The sequence below is a fragment of the Ranitomeya imitator genome, chromosome 3 (genome assembly GCF_032444005.1).
Source record: "Ranitomeya imitator isolate aRanImi1 chromosome 3, aRanImi1.pri, whole genome shotgun sequence".
Taxonomy (NCBI): Eukaryota; Metazoa; Chordata; class Amphibia; order Anura; family Dendrobatidae; genus Ranitomeya; species Ranitomeya imitator.
In genome coordinates, this window is record NC_091284.1 from 139,171,357 (window position 1) to 139,196,077 (window position 24,721).

The 24,721-nt window shown below is 40.8% G+C and overlaps 1 protein-coding gene across 3 annotated transcripts in view; it reads left to right on the forward strand.

Moving 5' to 3' along the window:
* Positions 1–24,721, forward strand: part of ADGRG2 (adhesion G protein-coupled receptor G2) — a 296,348-nt gene that overhangs the window by 256,588 nt on the left and 15,039 nt on the right. For all 3 annotated transcript variants that reach the window (XM_069761520.1, XM_069761519.1, XM_069761521.1), the window contains 6 exons: positions 6,917–7,042; positions 8,201–8,240; positions 13,181–13,284; positions 16,226–16,350; positions 19,916–20,187; positions 22,172–22,271. In XM_069761520.1, the coding sequence (XP_069617621.1) occupies positions 6,917–7,042; positions 8,201–8,240; positions 13,181–13,284; positions 16,226–16,350; positions 19,916–20,187; positions 22,172–22,271 (767 nt within the window). The remainder of the gene's footprint in view (positions 1–6,916; positions 7,043–8,200; positions 8,241–13,180; positions 13,285–16,225; positions 16,351–19,915; positions 20,188–22,171; positions 22,272–24,721) is intronic.

Consider the following 24,721-nt stretch of genomic DNA (forward strand, 5'->3'; position numbering starts at 1 on the left):
TCTATCTGCTTTTTAATAATTTTTTTGTACTACTTCCAGTTTGATGACATTTTGTTTGAGAACTCCCATTGTATTATTATTATTATTATCATTATAACGCCATTTATTCCATGGCACTTTACATGTGAAAAGGGGTATACATAATAAAAAACAAGTACAGTAATCTTAAACAATACGAGTCTCAGCTGGTACAGGAGGAGAGAGGACTCTGCCCGCGAGGGCTCACAATCTATAAGGGATGGGTGAGGATACAGTAGGTGAGGGTAGAGCTGGTCATGCAGCGTTTTGGTGGTTACTGCAGGTTGTAGGCTTGTCAGAAGAGGTAGGTCTTCTGGTTCCTTTTGAAGGTTTCCACAGTAGGCGAGACTCTAATATATTGAGGTGGAGAGTTCCAGAGTAGGGGGGATGCATAGGAGAAATCTTGTATGCGATTGTGGGAAGAGGAGATAAGAAGGGAGTAAAGAGGGAGCTCTTGTGAGGATCGGAGGTTGCGTGCAGGTAAGTACCGGGAGACTAGGTCATAGATGTATGAAGGAGACAGGTTGTGGATGGCTTTGCATGTCATGGTTAGGGTTTTGAACTGGAGCCAGTAAAGGGATTGACACGGGGGATAGGTCGTGGAATAGCAGAAGTATAAGCGGATTAGTCGGGCAGCAGAGTTTAGAATAGATTGGAGGGGTGCGATAGTGTTAGAAGGGAGGCCACAGAGTAGGAGGTTGCAGTAGTCAAGGCGGGAGATGATGATGGCATGCATTAGGGTTTTTGCAGATTCTTGGTTGAAGATTGTATGGATCCGGGAAATATTTTTGAGTTGACGTCAGGAAAAAGGGGAAAAGGCTTGGATATGTGGTTTGAAGGAGAGATCAGAGTCAGCGATTACCCCAAGGCAGCGAGCTTGTTGGACTGGGAAGAATGAGCAGCCATTTGCTTTAATGGATAGGTCCATTGGGGGGGTCAAGTGAGATGGGGGGAAGATGGTGAATTTTGTTTTGTCCATATTCAGTTTTAGAAATCTAGCGGAGAAGAAGAAGGAAATAGCCAACAGACATTGTGGAATTCTGGTTAGTAGGGAGGTGATATATGGTCCAGAGAGGTAGATCTGTGTGTCATCAGCATAATAGTGAAACTGCAAGCTGTGAGATTCTATGAGCTGTTCCAGGCCAAAGATGTAAATAGAGAAGAGCAGGGGCCCTACACAGATAGGGGGCGAGGTGAGGAGGTGGTGTGTGAGTGGGAGACACTGAATGTCCGGTCTGTTAGGTATGACAAAATCCAAGATAGTGCCAAGTCTGTGATGCCAAGAGATGAGTGTCTGTAGTCATAGGGAATGGTCCACTGTGTAAAAAGCAGAGGACAGGTCCAGGAGGAGAAGGACAGAGTAGTGTCGCTTGACTTTGGCGGTTAGTAGGTCATTGGTGACTTTAGTCAGGGCAGTTTTAGTGGAGGGATGCGGTCTTTAGCCAGATTGTAAGCAATCGAAGAGGGAGCATGAAGAGAGGTGGGAGGACAGTTAGAAATGGACGTGTTGTTTAAGTAGTTTTGAGGCATAGGAGAGAAGTGATATTCGGCGATAGTTAGATACAAAGGATGGGTCAAGAGAGGGCTTTTTGAGGATCGGTGTGATTGAGGCATGTTTGAAGCATGAGGGGAAAACACCAGTTGTTAGTGATAGCTTGAAGAGATGGGTTAGGGTTGGGATGAAGACTGTGGTGAGGTTTGGGATGAAGTAGGATGGGATTGGGTCAGGTGCGCAGGTGGTGAGATGTGATCTTGAGAGTAGAGCGGAAAGTTGATCTGTAATGGTGAAGAAATTGGTTTTGCAGGAGAAGGGCTGAGTAGTTAGAAAGAAGGGTTGTAGGCCAAAGCTTTCTCTGATGTTATCAATCTTCTGCTTGAAGAATGAGGCAAAGCTTTCAGCTGAGATGAGTAGAGAGGGATGGAGAGTAGATGAGATGAAGGAGAGAAATGAAAGTGTTGAATAGCTGTTTAGAGTTGTGAGACAGAGGATATGAGAGATAAGAAGTAGATTTATTTTGCTCTAGCGAGTGAAAGTAGTGTGTGACTGTTTGAATGCGATGAAGTGCTCGTTGGAGTGGGGACTTTTCTATCTCCGTTCAGCAACCTTGGTAGATCGCCTCAGTTATTTCATCAGGCTGGTGTGCCAGGGTTGTCTGTTGATTTTGTGAACTTTTGTATGTGAGAGAGGGGCAACTGATTTGAGAGCTACTGCTATTGCAGTGTTATATAAAGTGGCAGCAGTGTCCACATTGTGTAAGGAACTCATGTCTGTAAGAGGGAGTAAGGATTCAGAAAGAGGGTGTAGATCAAGGTGTTTGAGATTTCTGCAAGGGTGTGCATGCTTTTGGAGTGGGTATTGTGGACCTAGAGAGGAGAGGGAATAGAATGTAAGTAGGTTGTGGTCAGAAAGAGGGAGAGGTGAGTTAGAGAGGTTAGATAGAGAGCAGAGATGGGTGAAGATGAGGTCCAGTGTGTGGCCATCTTAGTGAGTGGCTGCAGAAGACCATTGAGCGAAACTGAAGGAGGAAATGAGAGATAGAAGTTTTGTGACAGCTGAGAGGGAAGTGTCAATGGGGATGTTGAAGTCGCTCATGATGACAGTGGGGATGTCAGTGGAAAGGAAATGAAGTAGCCAGGTGGTGAAGTGGTCGAAGAAGGTTCTGGCTGGCCCTGGGGGGTGGTAAATGACAGCCAGTTGGAGGGGGAGTAGATGTGCACAGATGCACCTCAAAGGAAGGGAAGGTATCAGAGGGTGCCAGTGAGGTTTGGGTGCAGGAACAGTTATCTGACAGAAAACCAACTCCTCCGCAATGCTTGCTGCTGAGGCGGGGAAGGGGGGGGGGGAAGGTGGAATTCACCACACTAAAGTGCAGCAGAGAGACTGTGTCAGAGGGGGTGAGCCGGATTTCGGTGATGGCGAGGAAGGATAGCTTGTTAGTAATAAAAATATGGATGTAGGAACGTTTGTTGCAGACAGAGCGAGCGTTCCATAGAGCTCCTGTTAGTGGGACTGGGGAAACGGGGGCGGGGTGAATGGGTATAAGGTTAGAGAGGTTACAGAACGTTTTGCTAGGCCGTGGATGGGAGGTAGAAATGATTGTGGAGATGTGAGAAGGACTAGGATTTGGAGAAATATCACCGGCTGAGAGGAGGAGCAAAGAAAGTAATAGCAGGTGGGAGCAGTAGAGGGGATGAGGTGGCTGTCTGTCTGTAGACAGAGGATTGTATGTTGAGGAACAGATCTGAGGAGAAGGTGAGATGGATGGGGAGGATAGAGGGAGAGATGACCAGTTCCTTACTAGGTAGTAGGGATTAGTAGAAATTCAAGGATTATAGGGGTGAGAGTGAAAACAAACAGAAACATTGTTTACTGTGACTTAAGTATCCTGTTACCTTCAGTTCCCATCTGGTTCAATTTGCGATTAATTCATAGCTCCACAACAGTTGCACTTGAATGGTACATGCTGCAGACTGACGTAATTGCAGACTCACGTAATTGCAGACTCATTGCAGACGTATTGTTTATAATATATTTGGTAGAAAATGCATTCAGGAGTGAAACAGACAGGAGTGGTCTGTGCTCTTCTTGGTCAGATAATTAAGACTGAGCCATATGCAGGATGATCAAGGCAGAGTAAACAAGGAGGTCATAAATAACATTAGGGCTGTAGCAGTGGTTAGTTGAAAAACATACCAAGTAGCAGTGGTAGGGAAAATCAGTGTGGAAAACTGGATGACGTACCAAGTGGTTGCAAGTAGCAGAGGTAGAGAAAATCAGTGTGGAAAGCTGGATGACGTACCTGTTGGAAGAATAGATAAATGGACTTACTGATTAGAGTGCAATGGTGGCAGATGGCAGGGTACAGTTTGTATACATATTACATTTTGTATTAATTCGTAGCTCCACACTTCTGTTGCATTTGTATGGTGCAGACTGCAGACTACAGTAGCAGAGGCTGCTGTCACTGCCTCGGACCCAAGCTGCAACAAAGCGTTATAAGTTTTTATACATATTAGTCCATATAAGCTTTACCAGAACACATTCAAAAATCTGATACCACCAAAAAGGCCTCCAAGAATATTATTCAAGGCACAGAATGTTTAGTTCAAAACATGTAAATTTTTATTAATCCATAAGAAAAACTGTATAAAAAGCATATATAATACAACAATTGTGCAAGTACCTCCAATCCAAGAAAACACCAATTTGATATGTGCTTTAGTAGTTGCACCTGACATACATGCTGACCTTGGTTTAATAACGTGTTATGAGTCAGTTTGTTGCATGACAATGCTATGCAGGCTCTAAATTATTATTGCAAGGTGACTACTTTAATTAAAAATTTCTAAAGTGCCAATGTGCCTAGATACCAATCTATGTGCTGGGATTTTGCGGCCAAGATCCACTGTTATAATACTACTATATATATATAGGAGTAGTAAATACAACACTACTTCCTTGGATAATGCCTTAATAAACTATCCCTTCATGATCCGCACATACCTGGTTAGAACATAAAGATGGTAAGTATAAAAAGTATATTCACCTTGCTGAAGCACACACAACAGAAACCCCAAAACTGGATGACGTATCAAGTGGTTGCAAGTAGCAGAGGTAGAGAAAATCAGTGTGGAAAGCTGGATGACGTACCTGTTGGAAGAATAGATAAATGGACTTACTGATTATAGTGCGATGGTGGCAGATGGCAGGGTACAGTCTGTATACATATTACATTTTGTAGTAATTCGTAGCTACACACTTCTATGTTGCATTTGTATGGTGCAGACTATGGTAGCAGAGGCTGCTGTCACTGCCTCGGACCCAAGCTGCAACAAAGCGTTATAAGTGCCTGGTCTACTGAGCATGCGTTGGTTGTCAATTTCGATGTATGCTCAGTACGAGCTCTCTTGTGATTGTGAAGTATTCTTTCAATGCACAGTGACCGTGTGCTCCCTCGCCGGCTCTTATAAGAAGTGACCAGTCAACAAGAGAGCATGCACATGTGGAAAAAAGGGAATCCAGCTCCAAGAGTGTTGTGAATTCTGTTATCGAACTCAGTCCTATGGTCATGAATGGTACTTCGGTGAGTTCTGTCCATGGACTCCCTCTGGTGGCTGTGAGTGGAGCTGCTGGTTCTGAGGTTCCTTCCACAGGTGACCTAGTTTAGTTTTAGGCTGGCTGCTCTATTTAACTCCACTCTGATCGTTACTCCATGCCAGCTGTCAATGTTCTTGTACTGGTTCAGTTCGCTCTTGGATCTTTCTGGTGACCTGTCTACTCCAGCAGAAGCTAAGTCCCTGCTAGTTATTATTCGTTCATTGTTTCCTTGTCCAGCTGGCTATTATGATTTTGCCTTGCTAGTTGGAAGCTCTGGGATGCAGAGTGGCACCTCCGCACCGTGAGTCGGTGCGGAGGTCTTTTTGCACACTCTGCGTGGTCTTTTGTAGTTTTTGTGCTGACCGCAAAGTTACCTTTCCTATCCTCAGTCTGTTTAATAAGTCTGGCCTCCCTTTGCTGAAACCTGTTTCATTTCTGTGTTTGTGACTTTCATCTTTACTCACAGTCAATATATGTGGGGGGCTGCCTTTTCCTTTGGGGAATTTCTCTGAGGCAAGGTAGGCTTTATTTTCTATCTCTAGGACTAGTTAGCTCTTAGGCTGTGAAGAGGCGTCTAGGTAGAGTTAGGTACGCTCCACGGCTATTTCTAGTTGTGTGATAGGATTAGGGGTTGCGGTCAGCAGAGCTCCCACTTCCCAGAGCTTGTCCTGTGTGAGTTTACCCATCAGGTCGTTCCCGGTGCTCCTAACCACCAGGTCCATAACACAAAAGATAAAATCACTTAACTTTAATAGTATTCATTTAAAGTAGAAATAGGCTATAAGACATGCAAAAAAACGGATATACCGGAAGGAGAGTGCCTGTATAAACTGTACGCGTTTCGAACACACAAGTGCTCTTAGTCTCAGTAGTGTGTTCGAAACGCGTACAGTTTATACAGGCACTCTCCTTCCCGTATATTTGTTTTTTGTATGTCTTATAGCCTATTTCTATTTTAAATGAATACTATTAAAGTTAAGTGATTTTATCAATTGGAGCTGGATTCCCTTTTTTCCACATGTGCATCTCTAGGCGTCTGGCAGAGACGCGAATCCGTGCTCAAGATTTCCTGGACTCATAAGGAAATTCATCTAAAGGGGCGAGCTGAATTTATCTTTTCTTCTGCAACAAGAGAGCATGCATTGTAAGGAGAAAATGCGGCAAGCAAGGAGAGAGAGACCAGAGTCACGTATGAAAAATTAATGGAGGGGGTGGGGTTGACCCCTGCTCACCGGGTTCTCTCCTTACCATGCACAAAAACTCTCATCACTTCTCACAATTGCACTATGGGCACAGAAATGCAGTTGTATTAAGCTAATGTGAAAACTACCTACGGTATGTCTAAATAGACTGATGAAGAGTCTGTATCCTGTTATTGTTACCTCTGACAGCTATCTAACATGCCAGAGCTGTGACTGTTAAACTCACTTCTACCTTCAAACTTAATGTTGTGCATAGTGATGTGCATAAAGCTTTAAAGATAACATTCGTAGGAAATTTGTGCAGCAGTATAAAGCAACCAGCAGTGGTGCTGTTAAGATGCAAGTTAGCAAAGCAACACCTCCTGACTTCATGTAGCCATCACCAGGAATCTGTTATTGCTGCCAGTCTATTGTCCTGTTATAGTAATTTTCTTCATATATTTACAGCACACCACTTGAATATACCTCACAAGTCACAGGCGTTAGTAACCATGCCAGTGATCATAGTACAGTATTTCAAAACGTTTTCCTCTCATGGCAAGTTGTTTTAAGGCAATATTCAGTATATGTTTTAATACGTTTTCTGCTTATATATCAGGATGCATCCCTCAAAAATCAAAAATTAGTGAGTAACGTGATATCGTCAACTGTTGCAAACCTCTCGGTAATGAATTTAAACGAAAATATTACTGTGGCACTAATGACTTCAGCAAAGAATGTCTCAGTAAGTATGTGTACCACGGATGTACCATGGTTTATATGTGCAAGTATTCTTGTCAAATGCTGACACATTAACCCCTGGTGAAATCTATTTGATGTTTCTATGGTCAAACTTCAAAAGTTATAATGTCAGAAATATTGCTGACAGTCCCAGCATGACTATTTACTGGTGGTGACTGTAAGCAGCCTTACTGGGGTTATCCATTTTTGGATAACCGTTACTTAAAATGGTGTTCCCTAATTGTTTTAGTTAGACAACATGAAAATAAACACATATGCAATTGGCTTTTTTGTAATATCTGCATAATCCTGCAATGAAAGCTTTTGTCTCTTATACTGTAAAGCTTTCTTCCATGCTGCTCGGCCTCCAGACTCTGGAAGAGAGTGGGCACTAGTTACATTCCAGTAAAGGGTTAACTCAGTCACCTTTCTGCAGCCCATTGAATTCTTTACAGCAGTTAGCTGCTTATCCCTTTCCCTCTCATCTTCTGAAGAGATACAATTATAAATCACCAGTCTGCAGATTTCACAGCAGGTCTCCTAATCTCAGCTCTCTGCTATATCTATCCTGAATTATGTGTTTTTTTCAAATGCCCTGTTATCTCTATGTGTAGATAAAGTGATAGTGGTGTAGACCCCAGAACAAACCACTGATGAATGTGTTACAGCAGATCTTGTACAGAGCTCTACTAATGTTACCGTTCTACTATTCACCGAAACTATCCCTCAAGGAGGAGAACTTGACCGGTTATACACTAGGAAACTAAGCAGACTGCATTGTTCTGAACTGCTCAAGCGACAACTTGAGAAAACCCCTTTAATCAGTCCAATGCCCCATATAAAATAAATACAATATACTGTATAATCACCTCCTACAGCGGTGCTATTCCAGCGATGTCTGCACTGCTGTTCCCAGTGGGTGACATGGTATTGTTCTCAATGCAATGACATCGCTGTGACGGCACCAAAGCAGGAGGCGAGTGTAAGCTTTTCATATTTTAATTGGAGGACTTGGGCATTTACAAAAGGGGTTGACAGCACCTTTACACAAGTGTCCTGTGATCTTACTCTTGCTGCCAAGCCTATTAAAAATAACTGTTGTTGTTGTGATGTCATTAAATATATTCTATATTAATGTTACATTACATTTGTGTTTCTGCAGGATGAAGTGGATTGTGTGTTTTGGGACTTTAATAAAAACAGTAAGTATGCAGCATTGAAAAATATATAAATTATGCTTTTACATTGGTACTAAATATGTATACTGTCTATTTATATAAATATATATAGACACAGCTCGTATATACTCTCTCTCTATATATATATTTATATAATATGTGGATATAGTACTGGTCATGACTACTGCGCCTATATTCTTGACACTGTTATAAATGATATCATTATCATTAAATTATTTTTTTGTGATGCATATGCTTTTATAGGACGATAAAACTAGCTTCTTTGTCATTAGTTAATGGAGTTGTCCCATTAATAAATATCACTACCATGAATACTATTTGCCATTTACATGCAGTTAAAAGAGATCGGGTGAAGCCCCGTTCTGAGACTGTATAGAGTTACATTGAGAAAGTAGTCCCAACAGTCCCCATGTGAGGGGGCAAGGAGCAGGAGCGCTCACGTGACCTAGAATAGGACCAAATAGGTGCTGGAAACCAGGGAAGGTGGCGATTGGTGAGCATATTAATGCACCTACACTACATTATATAGTTATATAGTTAAAAAGGAGTAGGGAAAAAACATTGTTGGGAGGGAGTGTTTCTTGATCAGCATGTAAATTACAAATATTTTATATTTTAAGTTACCAAGAGTAGAATAAGTCACAGGGTTTAGGGTAACGTTCCCATGATTAGTATTTGGTGAATTTTTGATGTTGCAGAATTTCTGCAATTTATAATGCAAGCCTATGAGGAAAACCTTCACATAAAACTCAGTAGAAAACATGGAAATTGACATGTTGCACACTTCTAACATACACCACAGGTCATTTTATTCTGGCTAAAAAAAGCACAGTGAACATGAGATTTCCATAAATCCCATCCACTTTGCTACAACTGTAAAATGTGGGCACACAGCCTTAAAAAGGAATCTGTCAGCAGAATTAACCCTCTTAAATTGTCTAAATGGGCTTGCAGGTCATAGAAAGTTGAATAAAATGATACCTTGATATCTGGATCCGATGTCTTATTCCAGAAGAATCCTCATTTTTGTTAATTTGTAAATGAGCTGTTAAAATCTATGGGCCGGACATAGATCTATTAGAAAATCTTACTAGTTACTGTATATACTTGTATCAATACAAAATTGCCCAGACTCATATTAACCAGTAAGCCAAGATTTGTCATAAGTTTTTCTACCATAAAACTCCTATGTTTATCCTTTGTTAGTATACTGTATATACTTGTGTATAAGCTGAGTTTTTCAGCACATTTTTTTAAATACACTTACACACAAGTCATTGTCCCAAAAAGACAGCAGGGGAGAGGGAGTGGCGGAGCAGCGGCGGGTCACAGAGGCAGGAGTCGGCGGCTGCGGTTAAAGCATGTGCCCACTGCTAAAGAGAAATCATTATTCACTGCCAGCACAGTGAATATTTATTTCTCTTATAGTGCACACAGTTACAGCCACAGCCGCCGGCTTCCAACAGCAGCCGAGCTGGCACGTGTGCCCGCTCATTAAGGTAATGAATATTCGTCCCTCTCCACTCCCATAGGCGTGGAGTGAATATTCATTATTTTAATGAGCCCCCGGTTGGAAGAGCTGCTGGCACGGGAACGAGATGCAGCGAGGGGGCGCAGGGAAGGTAAGTTGGATTTTTTTTTATAGGAGCTATGCATATAAGGATAGGGGATAAAGAGCCATGCATACGGGGACATGGATAAGGAGCCATGCATACAGGGACAGGGATGGGGAGCCATGCATACAAGGACAGGGATGGGGAGACCTGCATACAAGTACAGGGATGGGGAGATCTGCATACAAGGGCAGGGATGGGGAGCCATGCATACAAGGACAGAGATGGGGAACCACGCATACAAGGAGAGGGACGGGGAGCCATGCATACATGAAAAGGGATGGAGAAACCTGCATACAAGAACATGGATTGGGAGCTATGCATGCACGGACAAGGATGGGGAGTCATGCATACAAGGACATGGATGGGGAGCCATGCATACAAGGACAGGGATGGGGAGACCTGCTGACAGGGATGGGGAGCCATGCATATAAGGACAGGGATGGGGAGCCATGCATACAAGGACAGGGATGGGGAGCCATGCATACAAGGACAGGGATGGGGAGACCTGCATACAAGGACAGGGATGGGGAGCCATGCATACAAGGACAGGGATGGGGAGCCATGCATACAAGGACAGGGATGGGGAGCCATGCATAGAAGGACAGGGATGGGGAGCCATGCATACAAGGACAGGGATGGGGAGCCATGCATACAAGGACAGGGATGGGGAGACCTGCATACAAGGACAGGGATGGGGAGACCAGCATACAAGGACAGGGATGGGGAGACCTGCATACAAGGACAGGGATGGGGAGCCATGCATACAAGGACAGGGATGGGGAGCCATGCATACAAGAACAGGGATGGGGAGACCTGCATACAAAGACAGGGATGGGGAGCCATGCATACAAGGACAGGGATGGGGAGCCATGCATACAAGGACAGGGATGGGGAGCCATGCATACCAGGATAGGGATGATGGGACAATGCATACCCGTCTTATACTTGCGTCAATAAGTTTTCCCAGTTTTTCGTGGCAAAATTAGGTGCCTCAGCTTATACTTGGGTCAACTTATACACGAGTATATATGGTATTTTGGAACAATTTTATAACATAGTTTATAACATTTCACAATTTCTTTCTAAATTTAAAAAATAGTGACATATAAAGAAGATTTAAACCCAAACCATAGAAATCACCTTACTTCATTAAGAAGACACAAGAGCCATGACTATTGTTTGATAATGTTTGTTTCATTCATAGAGCTATTAGTGGGCATTTTCCTGGTCGTTACAAAGTACAGACATATTGCTTGACCCTTTTTGGAAATTCTTCTCAGAAACTTTCACTTTGTTAACACGTTTCATTAAAGGAGTTTTCCACATTATCTTCATTGTAACAAATGTAGATAATAAGTGACTGGCACACTACGGACGTGTTGTGATGCAAAATTAGGGTTTATTATACATACAGTAGCACAAACGTTTCGGTCGTAACTGGACCTTCATCAGTGTGCTAGATAACTGGTATGTTGAAGGAGCCCCAATGGTTGAAACTAAATTGCATCAGAAAAAAGCCTGGAGCTGTATGGAATTCAGGTGATAGTATCGGTCCATGGACACAGGGGAAAATGGCCCAGATGGTGCTATCAGAAGAGAAGCCTGAAGGTATATAGATCCCAGCAGGTGAGAGCACACACACATCAGGCTGACAGCGCATACCTCCCTCTTAGCCCACAGCAGCGGCGAATCTGCATGGTTTCATATCTACTGGGGGATAGCGTTACCTGTGATACACCACCCTGCATCTGCAGATTGTTCTCACCTGCTGGGATCTATATATTATCTATATATTGAGGCTTGGGAACCTATGACCGTGCACCTCCTTCCTTCGGCTGTGCTGAACATTTTCTATATTACATTGTAACAAATGTATGACAGATATGATTTAGTACCTTTAACCCCTTGGTGCCATGGCAATTTCCCATTTTTTTTGTTCTCCCCTCCCTTTCTTCCAAGAGCCATTACTTTTTTATATTTTTGGTAATATAGCCGTATGTGTTATGTTCAGTATACGGTAAAAAAAATGGCATAGCAATATGATTTTCCAAGTCAGTAAGAATACGCAGAAACCAAACATGTATAGGTTTTTTTTATTATTTAAAGGATGAAAATTGTTTTTTGAAAATTTGCATGACAAGATTTTTGCATATGTTGCCATTTTCTAAAACCCATAGCGGTTCCATTTTTCAGGATTAGGGTCTTGGCGATAGCTTATTTTTTTGCACCTTAAGCTGACGTTTTTATTGATACCATTTTGGTATAGATACAATGATTTGATCACCCCTTAATGCATTTTATGGCAATATTGCAGTGGACAAAAAACATAAATTTGGCATTTCGATGTTTTCCCTTTACTCTGTATACCGATCGCATGAATTTATTTTATATTTTGATCGGATATTTCTGAACCTTTTTTTTTTATACTTTTTACTGAATTCTTTAGGGAAATTAGGAGACTTGAATCTGCGATTGTCCAATCGCCTGTGCTACACATAACAGGGCTTCAGCACTGCTATGTACGGTATGGCAGAAATGACGATCTCCTATGAACGTCGGCCACAAGCTGGCATTCACACGACTATCGTAATGACAGGCACAGGGATCTTTTGTAAATATACGTCATATGTCTTGAAAGGGTTAATATATAAGTGTTACAGGTTCTCCTACTGCTTGTTAGTGCACCTGTCTCACAGACTGCTCAGCTCTCCTGTTCTCGAAATGGTTAGTGATGGACAGGTCTGGTCACATGCTCCTCCATCAGATGTATAAAGCTGGATTGTGCACAGGTCTGCTCACATGCTCTTCCATCAGATGTTTAAAGCTGGATTATGGACAGGTGTTGTAACATGCTCCTCCATCAGATGTCCAAAGTTGGCGGATGGACAGGTCTGGGCACATGCTCCTCCACCAACAGTCATTTTCAGAATAGGAAGGCTGTGCAGTTTGTGAGGAAGAAGTGCAGGAGGAAAATCTTCACCACTTATGTATTTAGTAAGTGTCACAAAATCTTCTTCCCAACACATCTGTTACAGTAAATTGGACAAGCCCTTTAATCAATGTAGGACAGTCTTACTATCAGTTGCCAAAAAGCATATTCTAAGGGATGACAACAAATATGATGACACTTCTCTAATTTCTGACTTATTAGATTTTTTTTTTTATTTGGGTCGAAATCATCTTTACCTTGTACCAATCTTGAGTTACGCGTTTCACTCTCCTTACTAATTTCCTAACACTTTTATATACAACATGATATGAAATATATTTTCAGTACTTTGATCCCCATGCTGCCAATTAAAGCAATTAATTCTCTTTGCTCAACAGATGGAATTGGCGGCTGGTCATCATATGGCTGCATAGTTGCTAACACAACACAAAGTGAAACAGTCTGTAAATGTAATCATCTAACCAGTTTTGCAATATTGTTGGTAAGAAATGACATTATTACTAATCTGACTGTATTACAGAAAATCTGTCAGCAAGAGAAAGGCCTGGCTGACGCCCTATCGGCCTTGATTGGACAAGTGTGCAAGAACATACCGCCAACTAGTAATACTCCGTTGTCAACTTATTCATAATTTTTTCAGCAGGAATAACTTCGGAACAGAACAATGCAGAGTCAAATGATACGATCACTCAGCATTGATCATTCATTGGGAACACAAGTATTTACTAAAGCAGACAAATCAGGAGAGCTGATAAGTCTTTAACTTGTGGCATCAAACAAAAGCGTAACAATGAGTCAGAAGCAGCAACTCCCGCTTACATTCTTATGTGGGTCACTGATAAAAAGTTCAACTTGTGTGTAGATGAAGGTCCCGACAGAAACAGTTTGCCATAGGTGTCGTAGTGTCGCTAATTATAAAACAGATTGCCTCTGTGGGACAAAAACTTTTAAAGGTTGGTCCTGGGGTTGTCCAGGATTAAAAAAAAAAAATGGGCAAAGAGCAGTAAATGTATTAAAACTAAAATAAACAGTACTCACCTACTCACACCCTCAGCTCTGCCACTCACTCCAGTGGTCCCTACCTGTCCTGCAGAGATGATGTCATATCCATTGTCCATGTGCACCCAATCAATGGCCTCAATGTTGATGCCTATATGTACAGCACCACTGTGGCCAGTGATTGGCTGCAGAGGTCACATGGACATTATGACAACAATGCAAAATAGACAGGGTCCAATGGAGTGGCAGTGCCAGACGTTTGAATACTCTTAAGTGAATATTTCTCATTTAAGGCTGCACAGCATCAATTGCATTAAACTATCATATTTAATCAAGTGTGAAAGTTTTTATAGTAATATATGTAATGCTTATAGCTACAGTTGAAACCAGAAGTTTACATACACTGTATAAAAAGACACATACAGTTAGGGCCAGAAATATTTGGACAGTGACACAATTTTCGCGAGTTGGGCTCTGCATGCCACCACATTGGATTTGAAATGAAACCTCTACAACAGAATTCAAGTGCAGATTGTAACGTTTAATTTGAAGGGTTGAACAAAAATATCTGATAGAAAATGTAGGAATTGTACACATTTCTTTACAAACACTCCACATTTTAGGAGGTCAAAAGTAATTGGACAAATAAACATAACCCAAACAAAATATTTTTATTTTCAATATTTTGTTGCAAATCCTTTGGAGGCAATCACTGCCTTAAGTCTGGAACCCATGGACATCACCAAACGCTGGGTTTCCTCCTTCTTAATGCTTTGCCAGGCCTTTACAGCCGCAGCCTTCAGGTCTTGCTTGTTTGTGGGTCTTTCCGTCTTAAGTCTGGATTTGAGCAAGTGAAATGCATGCTCAATTGGGTTTAGATCTGGAGATTGACTTGGCCATTGCAGAATGTTCCACTTTTTGGCACTCATGAACTCCTGGGTAGCTTTGGCTGTATGCTTGGGGTCATTGTCCATCTGTACTATGAAGCGCTGTCCAATCAACTTTGCAGCATTTGGCTGAATCTGGGCTGAAAGTATATCCCGGTACACTTCAGAATTCATCCGGCTACTCTTGTCTGCTCTTATGTCATCAATAAACACAAGTGACCCAGTGCCATTGAAAGCCATGCATGCCCATGCCATCACGTTGCCTCCACCATGTTTTACAGAGGATGTGGTGTGCCTTGGATCATGTGCCGTTCCCTTTCTTCTCCAAACTTTTTTCTTCCCATCATTCTGGTACAGGTTGATCTTTGTCTCATCTGTCCATAGAATACTTTTCCAGAACTGAGCTGGCTTCTTGAGGTGTTTTTCTGCAAATTTAACTCTGGCCTGTCTATTTTTGGTATTGATGAATGGTTTGCATCTAGATGTGAACCCTTTGTATTTACTGTCATGGAGTCTTCTCTTTACTGTTGACTTAGAGACAGATACACCTACTTCACTGAGAGTGTTCTGGACTTCAGTTGATGTTGTGAACGGGTTCTTCTTCACCAAATTAAGTATGCGGCGATCATCCACCACTGTTGTCATCCGTGGACGCCCAGGCCTTTTTGAGTTCCCAAGCTCACCAGTCAATTCCTTTTTTCTCAGAATGTACCCAACTGTTGATTTTGCTACTCCAAGCATGTCTGCTATCTCTGTGATGGATTTTTTCTTTTTTTTCAGCCTCAGGATGTTCTGCTTCACCTCAATTGAGAGTTCCTTTGACCGCATGTTGTCTGCTCACAGCAACAGCTTCCAAATGCAAAACCACACACCTGGAATCCACCCCTGACCTTTTAACTACTTCATTGATTACAGGTTAACGAGGGAGACGCCTTCAGAGTTAATTGCAGCCCTTAGAGTCCATTGTCCAATTACTTTTGGTCCCTTGAAAAAGAGGACGCTATGCATTACAGAGCTATGATTCCTAAACCCTTTCTCCGATTTGGATGTGGAAACTATCATATTGCAGCTGGGAGTGTGCACTTTCAGCCCATATTATATATATAATTGTATTTCTGAACATGTTTTTGTAAACAGCTAAAATAACAAAACTTGTGTCACTGTCCAAATATTTCTGCACCTAACTGTATGCATATTTTTGTCAATATCTGACATGAAATCAGAATAAACCTTTCCTGTTTTAGGTCAGTGAGGATTACCATAATTATTAATATTTGCCAAATGCCAGAATAATGAGAGAGAGAATGTTTTAAAGCATTAGATAAAAGTGTTTTATGAAAATTACAGCAAGAAGCCCGGTAAGGGACAAACTACTGGAATCAGGGTCTGTTTCTCTATATTTTGTGTTGCCTTCGGATCAGGCAGCAAAAACCTGGTGACAGATTTACTTTAATAATGTGCGTTTTATTATTATCGAAATAACAGAATTGAATAATTGTTTTTGCTTATTTTAATTTGATCTTTACTGTCTTTTAGAATGTGTCACCCAATGAGCAACAAAATCCAGAAGATCTGTTGGTTTTGACCTTTATCACGTATATTGGATGTGGTCTTTCTGCAATATTCCTCTCTGTGACACTCGTAACCTACATAGCGTTTGAGTATGTAACCATTTTCTCATGTATTATTTTAACTTGTCTTCCGATCTTTCTGCTTTCACCAACTATATTCACCAGATCATGTCTGAACATAATCTAATAACAGCAAGAAATACTCTGAGCATTGGTATACTGTAGGAATCAGGACTACTACACAGCATGCATATTAAATTGGCTTAATTGGAAGAACACAGTGTTCTGTGTTTGTTAATGTCACATACATTGAAGGTGCCAGTTTATGTCCCTCATAAATGCTCTACCCTATAAAATGAATTGCTCCCATTCTTTGGTATGGGTTGTCCACTTTCAACATTTCTTACTTAGAGCAGTGTCTCCAAAATAACCTCATCACAGAATGGCCCGCTGTCATGATCTGCAGAGAATGCCTATGCACTGTGCACAATTATTAGGCAAGTGAGTATTTTGACCAAATCATCATTTTTATGTACAGTATACAACTCCAAGCTGTATAAACTTGAATTGATGATCTAGAGTTAGTTGGACCTCTTTTGGGTTGATGATGGTCTCAAAATCAATTCCTAAACCTACTGCCAGTTATTAGAAGAAAGTTTCTTCAAGCAGTGGTAGTCAGAGTCCATTGATGGAAGGCTTATGACTGTTATTGAACACAAGGGGAACTATATTGGTCACTAATATATTTTTGCAAATGTCAGAAATGTAGTTTTGCACATTTTTAGTTGTTTAGTTATTATTCACATTTTAACAGATGAAAAAAAAACAATTGAGATGGGAAAGTGTACATTTTTCATTTAGTTGCATAATAATTATGTACACTAATAGTTGCCCAATAATTCTACACACATAGATATTCTAACTGACAGGACTGTAGTTCAATAATAAAATTAATCATCAAAAATACAAATTGCCTAATAATTGTGCACACAATGTAATTCCTCAAGAAACCGGTTAAATTCCTTCCCAGTTCCCAGGAAATAAAGCATTGCATTGTCCCCATTAAAATCACTGGATTGTCCATGAAGTGCATATACCTGTCAAGTCTTAGGCCACATTCACACATTCAGTATTTGGTCAGTATTTTACATCAATATCTGTAAGCCAAAACCAGGAGCGGAACAATCAGCTGACAGGTACCGTATTTTTCAGACTATAAGATGCACTTTTTTCCTCAAAAAATTTGGAGGAAAGTGGGGGGTGCTTCTTACATTCCCAGTGTATCTGCTGTGGGTTGGGAGGTAGAGGAGCAGCAGCGGCGGAGCAGTGGGTCACAGGAGGCAGGACCCGGCTGTTGCGGCTAACCCCTGTGCCCACTGCTTAAGAGAAATGAATATTCACTGCTCTCCACGCCCATAGTCCCTTCCATCTCCATGCACTGAAGCCGCCGCCAAGATGCGAGAGGGACAATAGGCGTGTGGAGCAGTGAATATGCATTTCACTTTAATAACGAGCAGATTAGCAGCAGCCACTGGCTTCCTGCAGCTGCTGGGCAGTCACGTGTCCCTACTATTAAAGAGAAGGAATAGGCACTGTTCTCCACTTCCATGGTCATGGTTAATAGCGGGCAGTGTTAGCTGCAGCCGCTGGCTTCCTGCAGCTGCTCGGTGATCACGTGGGCCCGCTATTAAACAGAATAAATATTCACTGCTCTCCAGTCCCATGGTCATGGACAGCAGTGAATATTCATTCTCTTTAATAACGGGCAATGGTAGCTGCAGCCGTTGGCTTCCTGCAGCTGCTCGGTGATCACTTGGACCCCCTATTAAACAGAATAAATATTCACTGCTCTAATGTCCCATGGGAGTGGAGAGCAGTGAATATTCATTTTCTTTAATAGTGGGCACATGTTTTCCCCCAGCAGCTGCAGGAAATCGGCGGCTGCAGCTAAAAGTGTGCCTGCTATTAAAGTGAAATAAATATTCACTGCTCTCCATTTTGTATAGTCACAGGCGTGAGAAGCAGTGAGTATTCCAGCAGCTGTCTTCGGCGTTTCAGCAGTGTATGACATCATTGCCATGCACTGCTTACAAGCTAAAATCAGATGCTGGCATCAGAAGAGGACGCTACGATGGAACGCAGGGAAGGTAAGTAAAATGGTTTATATATTTTTTTTAATGTTTTTCTGATGGGGGGACCTACATGCCAGGATGGGGACCCTGCATACCAGGATGTGGATGGGGGCCCTGCATACCAGGATTGGGAGGGGGCCATGCATACCAGGATAGGGATGAGGGAGCCATGCATACAAAGATGGTATGACCACATTTTTTGCTTCAATTTTTTTCTGTTTTCCTCCTCCTAGGTGTGTCTTATAGTCTGAAAAATACTGTATAACAGAAACATGTCACCACGTATTTTTCACCCACGCCTGTTTTTTTTTTCAATACATAGTAACATAGTAACATAGTTAGTAAGGCCGAAAAAAGACATTTGTCCATCCAGTTCAGCCTATATTCCATCATAATAAATCCCCAGATCTACGTCCTTCTACAGAACCTAATAATTGTATGATACAATATTGTTCTGCTCCAGGAAGACATCCAGGCCTCTCTTGAACCCCTCGACTGAGTTCGCCATCACCACCTCCTCAGGCAAGCAATTCCAGATTCTCACTGCCCTAACAGTAAAGAATCCTCTTCTATGTTGGTGGAAAAACCTTCTCTCCTCCAGACGCAAAGAATGCCCCCTTGTGCCCGTCACCTTCCTTGGTATAAACAGATCCTCAGCGAGATATTTGTATTGTCCCCTTATATACTTATACATGGTTATTAGATCGCCTCTCAGTCGTCTTTTTTCTAGACTAAATAATCCTAATTTCGCTAATCTATCTGGGTATTGTAGTTCTCCCATCCCCTTTATTAATTTTGTTGCCCTCCTTTGTACTCTCTCTAGTTCCATTATATCCTTCCTGAGCACCGGTGCCCAAAAGTGGACACAGTACTCCATGTGCGGTCTAACTAGGGATTTGTACAGAGGCAGTATAATGCTCTCATCATGTGTATCCAGACCTCTTTTAATGCACCCCATGATCCTGTCTGGCTGCTGCCTGGCACTGGCTGCTCCAGGTAAGTTTATCATTAACTAGGATCCCCAAGTCCTTCTCCCTGTCCGATTTACCCAGTGGTTTCCCGTTCAGTGTGTAATGGTGATATTGATTCCTTCTTCCCATGTGTATAACCTTACATTTATCATTGTTAAACCTCATCTGCCACCTTTCAGCCCAATAATTTCAATGTAAAATTTCTTTATGGAGTTTCTTTATAACATCAACCAAGTATAAAATCTAAGCCAAGAAAGAAACAGAGAGAAGCAAGAGAAGGAGAGAACAGTGGAGGAGTCACAAGGGTAGGAGGGCAGGGAAATGAGTGTTAATCAGACTAAGGGTCCTATGTTCAGTGATCCTCAGTATACAGTATGACCCAATACTGGTTTTGGCTTACAAATACTGATGTAAAATACTGACCAAATATTGAACGTGTGAGTGTGGCCTTATTTTTAATCACATTTGCTTTAATAATTAGAATTATAAATAGTTATTTATGTCATATATTAGAAGTATTAGATGTATTTTTACTTTTTGTCTTTACTTTAGGAAAATACGGAGGGATTACCCTTCTAAAATCTTAATTCAACTTTGTGCTGCCCTGGTTTGCCTAAACCTGACTTTCCTTCTAAATCCTTGGATTGCGCTGTACGAGGACATTCCTGGACTCTGTATCTCCGTTGCTGCATTTCTGCATTATTTTGTATTGGTGTCTATTACCTGGATGGGCCTTGAAGCTTTCCACATGTATCTGTCTCTTGTGAAAGTCTTTAATACTTACGTACGAAAATACATCTTAAAGTTCTGCATTATTGGATGGGGTACGTATAATGTAGTCACATTTTATAGTTGAGGCTACTTCACATGACCTGCCACATAGTTACATGCCAATCAATCGGCCACAGCAGATCAATATACAGCTCTGGCAAAAATTATGAGACCACCACATCAAAACCCTGTCATGGGCAGCCCAATCTCCAGACCTTAACCCCATTCAAAACCCCAGGAATGTAATCAAGAGGATGTTGGAAAGTCACAAGCCATCAAACAAAGAAGAACTGCTTACATTTTTGCGCCAGAAGTAGTGGAAAGCATGCCAAGACGCATGAAAGCTGTGATTAAAAATCATGGTTATTCCACAAACTATTGATTTCTGAACTCTTCCTGAGTTAAAACATTAGTATTGTTGTTTCTAAATGATTATGAACTTGTTTTCTTTGCATTATTTGTGGCCCGAAAGCACTGAGGTATTTTTTATTTTTACCATTTTTCTTTGTCAGAAAAAAATACTAAATTTATTGCTTGGAACTTCAGAGACATGTTGTCAGAAGTTTATAGAACAAAAGAACAACTTACATTTTACTCAAAAATATACCTATAAAGAGAAAAATCAGGCAAACTGAACATTTTGCAGTGGTCTCTTAATTTTTGCCAGAGCTGTATATATTAAAAAAAATACATTTAAATGGAAGCTGTCAGCTGATTCATGTTGTGCAAACCACAGCCAGCCTGAATCATAGATTGGCTTCACTATTGCAGCCTGGTCGGGTTTTCTCTGCCATCATGCAGCCAGCTTCTAATTCATGCTGCTTGTGGTTTGGGTAGCAAGAATTGACTGACTTGTCCCCTTTAATGCAAAAAAATCATTCAAACAATCAGTCTTCTTCTGAGACAGTCACGGTAGGAGAAACTCATTGCTTATAATCATACTATAATTACTTATAAAGTGCAAAAGAAATTGAGAAAAAGGGGATTTAATGAATAAAAAACTGCAAATTTTAATAAAAACCTATTAAAAGTCCAAAATAATTAAAACTACAAGAAATCCAGATGTATTTGACTATGTACATCTGGATTTCTTCTTGTAGTTTTAATTATTTTGGACTTTTAATAGGTTTTTATTAAAATCTGACATTTTTTATTTATTGGATCATTTTTTCTCCAGTTTTTTTCTGTGGGCTTATATACTATCATCATACTATGAAGACACAAAAAGAGCGAGGTCAAAAATACTCTGTTGTAAAGAAGTCACAGTAAATAAGCAAGTGCTAGTCAAAAAATGAAAAAAAAATACAGGGTATTTAGTTAATACGTTTCTTTGCAAAAAAATGTATATTAAGCTGCTCCACCAATCGCCAAGGTATACCTATAATAGAGCAGTCCTATCTAATGTGTATAATCCCTATCTGATGTATTTAAAAACCTGATCATCTTTATAGTACCTGTAGAAGCAGGGTTCAGAGAGAAAATATCCATTTGGACTTGCTGGATGCATCAACTTCAGTACAAATGGCCCACAGAGGAGTGGTGGACTCCCCAGTCTTGTAGAAACAAGAAAACAATTATAGAAGCACTGAAGTTGTTCCATCCAGCAAGTCCAAATGGATATTTTCTCTCTGAACCCTGCTTATACAGGTACTATACAGATGATCAGGTTTTTAAATACATCAGATAGGGATTATATACATTAGATAGGACTGCTCTATTATGGGTATATCTTGGCGATTGGTGGAGCAGCTTAATATACATTTTTTTGCAATAAAACGTATTAACTAAATACCCTGTATTTTTTTCATTTTTTGACTAGCACTTGCTCATTTACTGTGACTTCTTTACAACAGAGTATTTTTGACCTCGCTGTGCTCTTTTTGTTTCTTCATGTTTCTTGGTGGTGTGAACAGGTTTCTACAGACTTGATCACTGTGCAAGTAGCCCATGTGTTTTTAGTTCTATCATCACACTATGTATATTGTGAGAGGAGCAGTCTTAATTTTGTTCTAACATTTATGCTTTGTCTCATACCAGGAGCTCCTGCTGTAGTTGTGGCAATAATACTTGCAGTCAACAAAGACTTGTATTTTCTCAAAATAAGTGGAAAATATCCGAATGGATCGACAGATTACTTGTAAGTTGAGATAAGCATGCTTTAATTTAGCTGCTCATGCAATTTAATGTAAAGGTGAACACCTCTCTAGCACACAGGCTCTGTTTATGATGGCAGCAAATGGCTGTATATGCTTTTAATAATTACTAAGGACTGTTTGACACCACATGCTGGAACTTTATCAACTTTTTTGCATTTACGTTAACATCTAGCTTCTGTAATAATAGAAATGCATAAGAACAGCCGTGTGTGAAAGTATCCCATAGTTTCAGAGTTAAGAGATTTGTCCCATGTTTTATCTTCAGGACAAACCATTTGCTGGGGGAGATGCACTTCTGATTATTGTACAACTGGTCCACACATTTCGCTCTTCGATGCTATCACAGGCAGCTTTGTAGTGGTCGGTAACCTAGGCAATGAGCTGGAAACTATAGAATTGAAAAACCTCTGTTCTTCAGAAAAGGAGAATTTTTATTAATAAACAAATTGCAAAGTTGCATGTTTTTACAGTCACTTACAATCACGTTGCAATTTTAGCCTTTTAATAAGACAAGACAACTTCTTTAAGGCTTATAAAAATGCACAGGTCCATTGCGCTCTACCTATATTCGTATTTTGTTGATCTAGATAAAGACAAATACCCCCTTTGTCAGATGCCAATTGGCTCATATTGAGGTTAAACTTTTAAATATAGTGATGGCAAAAAAAATGTGCAGACGTCATGTACCAGTTAGAAATGCAAGTGCTTCTCACAAAATTAGAATATCATCAAAAAGTTAATTTATTTCAGTTCTTCAATACAAAAAGTTAAACTCATATATTATATAGAGTCATTACAAACAAAGTGATCTATTTCAAGTGTTTATTTCACCAGCTTGAAACATTATTTTAAAATCCGAAATGTTTGCCTACTGAAATGTATGTTCAGGAAATGCACTCAATACTTGGTTGGGGCTCCTTTTGAATCAATTACTGCATCAATGCAGTGTGGCATGGAGGCAATCAGCCTGTGACACTGCTGAGGTGTTATAGAAGCCCAGGTTTGTTTGATAGCAGCCTTCAGCTCGTCTGCATTGTTGGGTCTGGTGTCTATCATCTTCCTCTTGACAATACCCCATAGATTCCCTATGGGGTTAAAGTCAGATCACTTTGCTGGCCAATCAAGCACAGTGATATTGTTCCTTTAAACCAGGTATTGGTACTTTTGGCAGTGTGGACAGGTGCCAAGTCCTGCTCTAGAATGAAATTTCCATCTCCAAAAAGCTTGTCGGCAGAGGGAAGCATGAAATGCTCTAAAATTTCCTGGTAGACGCGGCACTGACTTTGGTCTTGATCAAACACAGTGGACCTACACCAGCAGGTGACATGGCTCCCCAAACCATCACTGATTGTGGAAACTTCACACTAGTCCTCAAGCAGCTTGGATTGTGGCCTCTTCAGTCTTTCTCCAGACTCTGGGACCTTGATTTCCAAATGAAATGCAAAATGTACTTTCATCTGAAAACACCTTGGACCAGTGAGCTACAGTCCAGTTCTTTTTTTCTCCTTGGCTCAGGTAAGACGCTTCTGGCGTTGTCTATTGGGTCAAGAGTGGCTTGACACAAGTAATGCAACATTTGTAGCCCATGTCCTGGATACGTCTGTGTGTGGTGGCTCTTGAAGCAATGACTCCAGCCGCAATCCACTCCTTGTGAATCTCCCCCAAAGTTTTGAATGGCTTTTCTTAACAATTCTTTCAAGGCTGCGGTTATCCCAGTTGCTTGTGCACCTTTTCCTACCACACTTTTCCCTTCCACTCAACTTTCCATTAATATGCTTGGATACAGCACTCTGTGAACAGCCAGCTTCTTTAGCAATGACCTTTTGTGACTCACCCTCCTTGTGGAGTGTGTCAATGACTTCCTTCTGGACATCTGTCAAGTCAGCAGTCTTCTCCATGATTGTGGAGCCTACTGAAACAGACTAAGGAACCTTTTTTAAATGCTTAGGAAGCCTTTGCAGGTGTTTTTGTTAATTATTCTAATTTACTGAGACAATGACTTTTGGGTTTTCATCGGCTGTAAGCCATAATCATCAACATTAACAGAAATAAACACTTGAAATAGATCACTCTTTTTGTAATGACTCTATACAGTGGGGAAAAAAGTATTTAGTCAGCCACCAATTGTACAAGTTCTCCCACTTAAAAAGATGAGAGAGGCCTGTAATTGACATCATAGGTACACCACATCTATGAGAGTCAAAATTGAGAAAACAAATCCAAATAGAAAAAAATTAGAAAATAAATTATGTAATGTCTCATTTCTTATCTTTTGCATTTAAAAGGGTTGTCCCATGAATATATATTACAATTCTCTATGATATCAAGGAAAATAAAACAAGTTTTCAATAGAAATAATTTTAAAAAGAAATGCCTGTGTCTAGATACTACTGTTACTGCCTGGAGGACCACTTTATGTGGATGTTCTGAG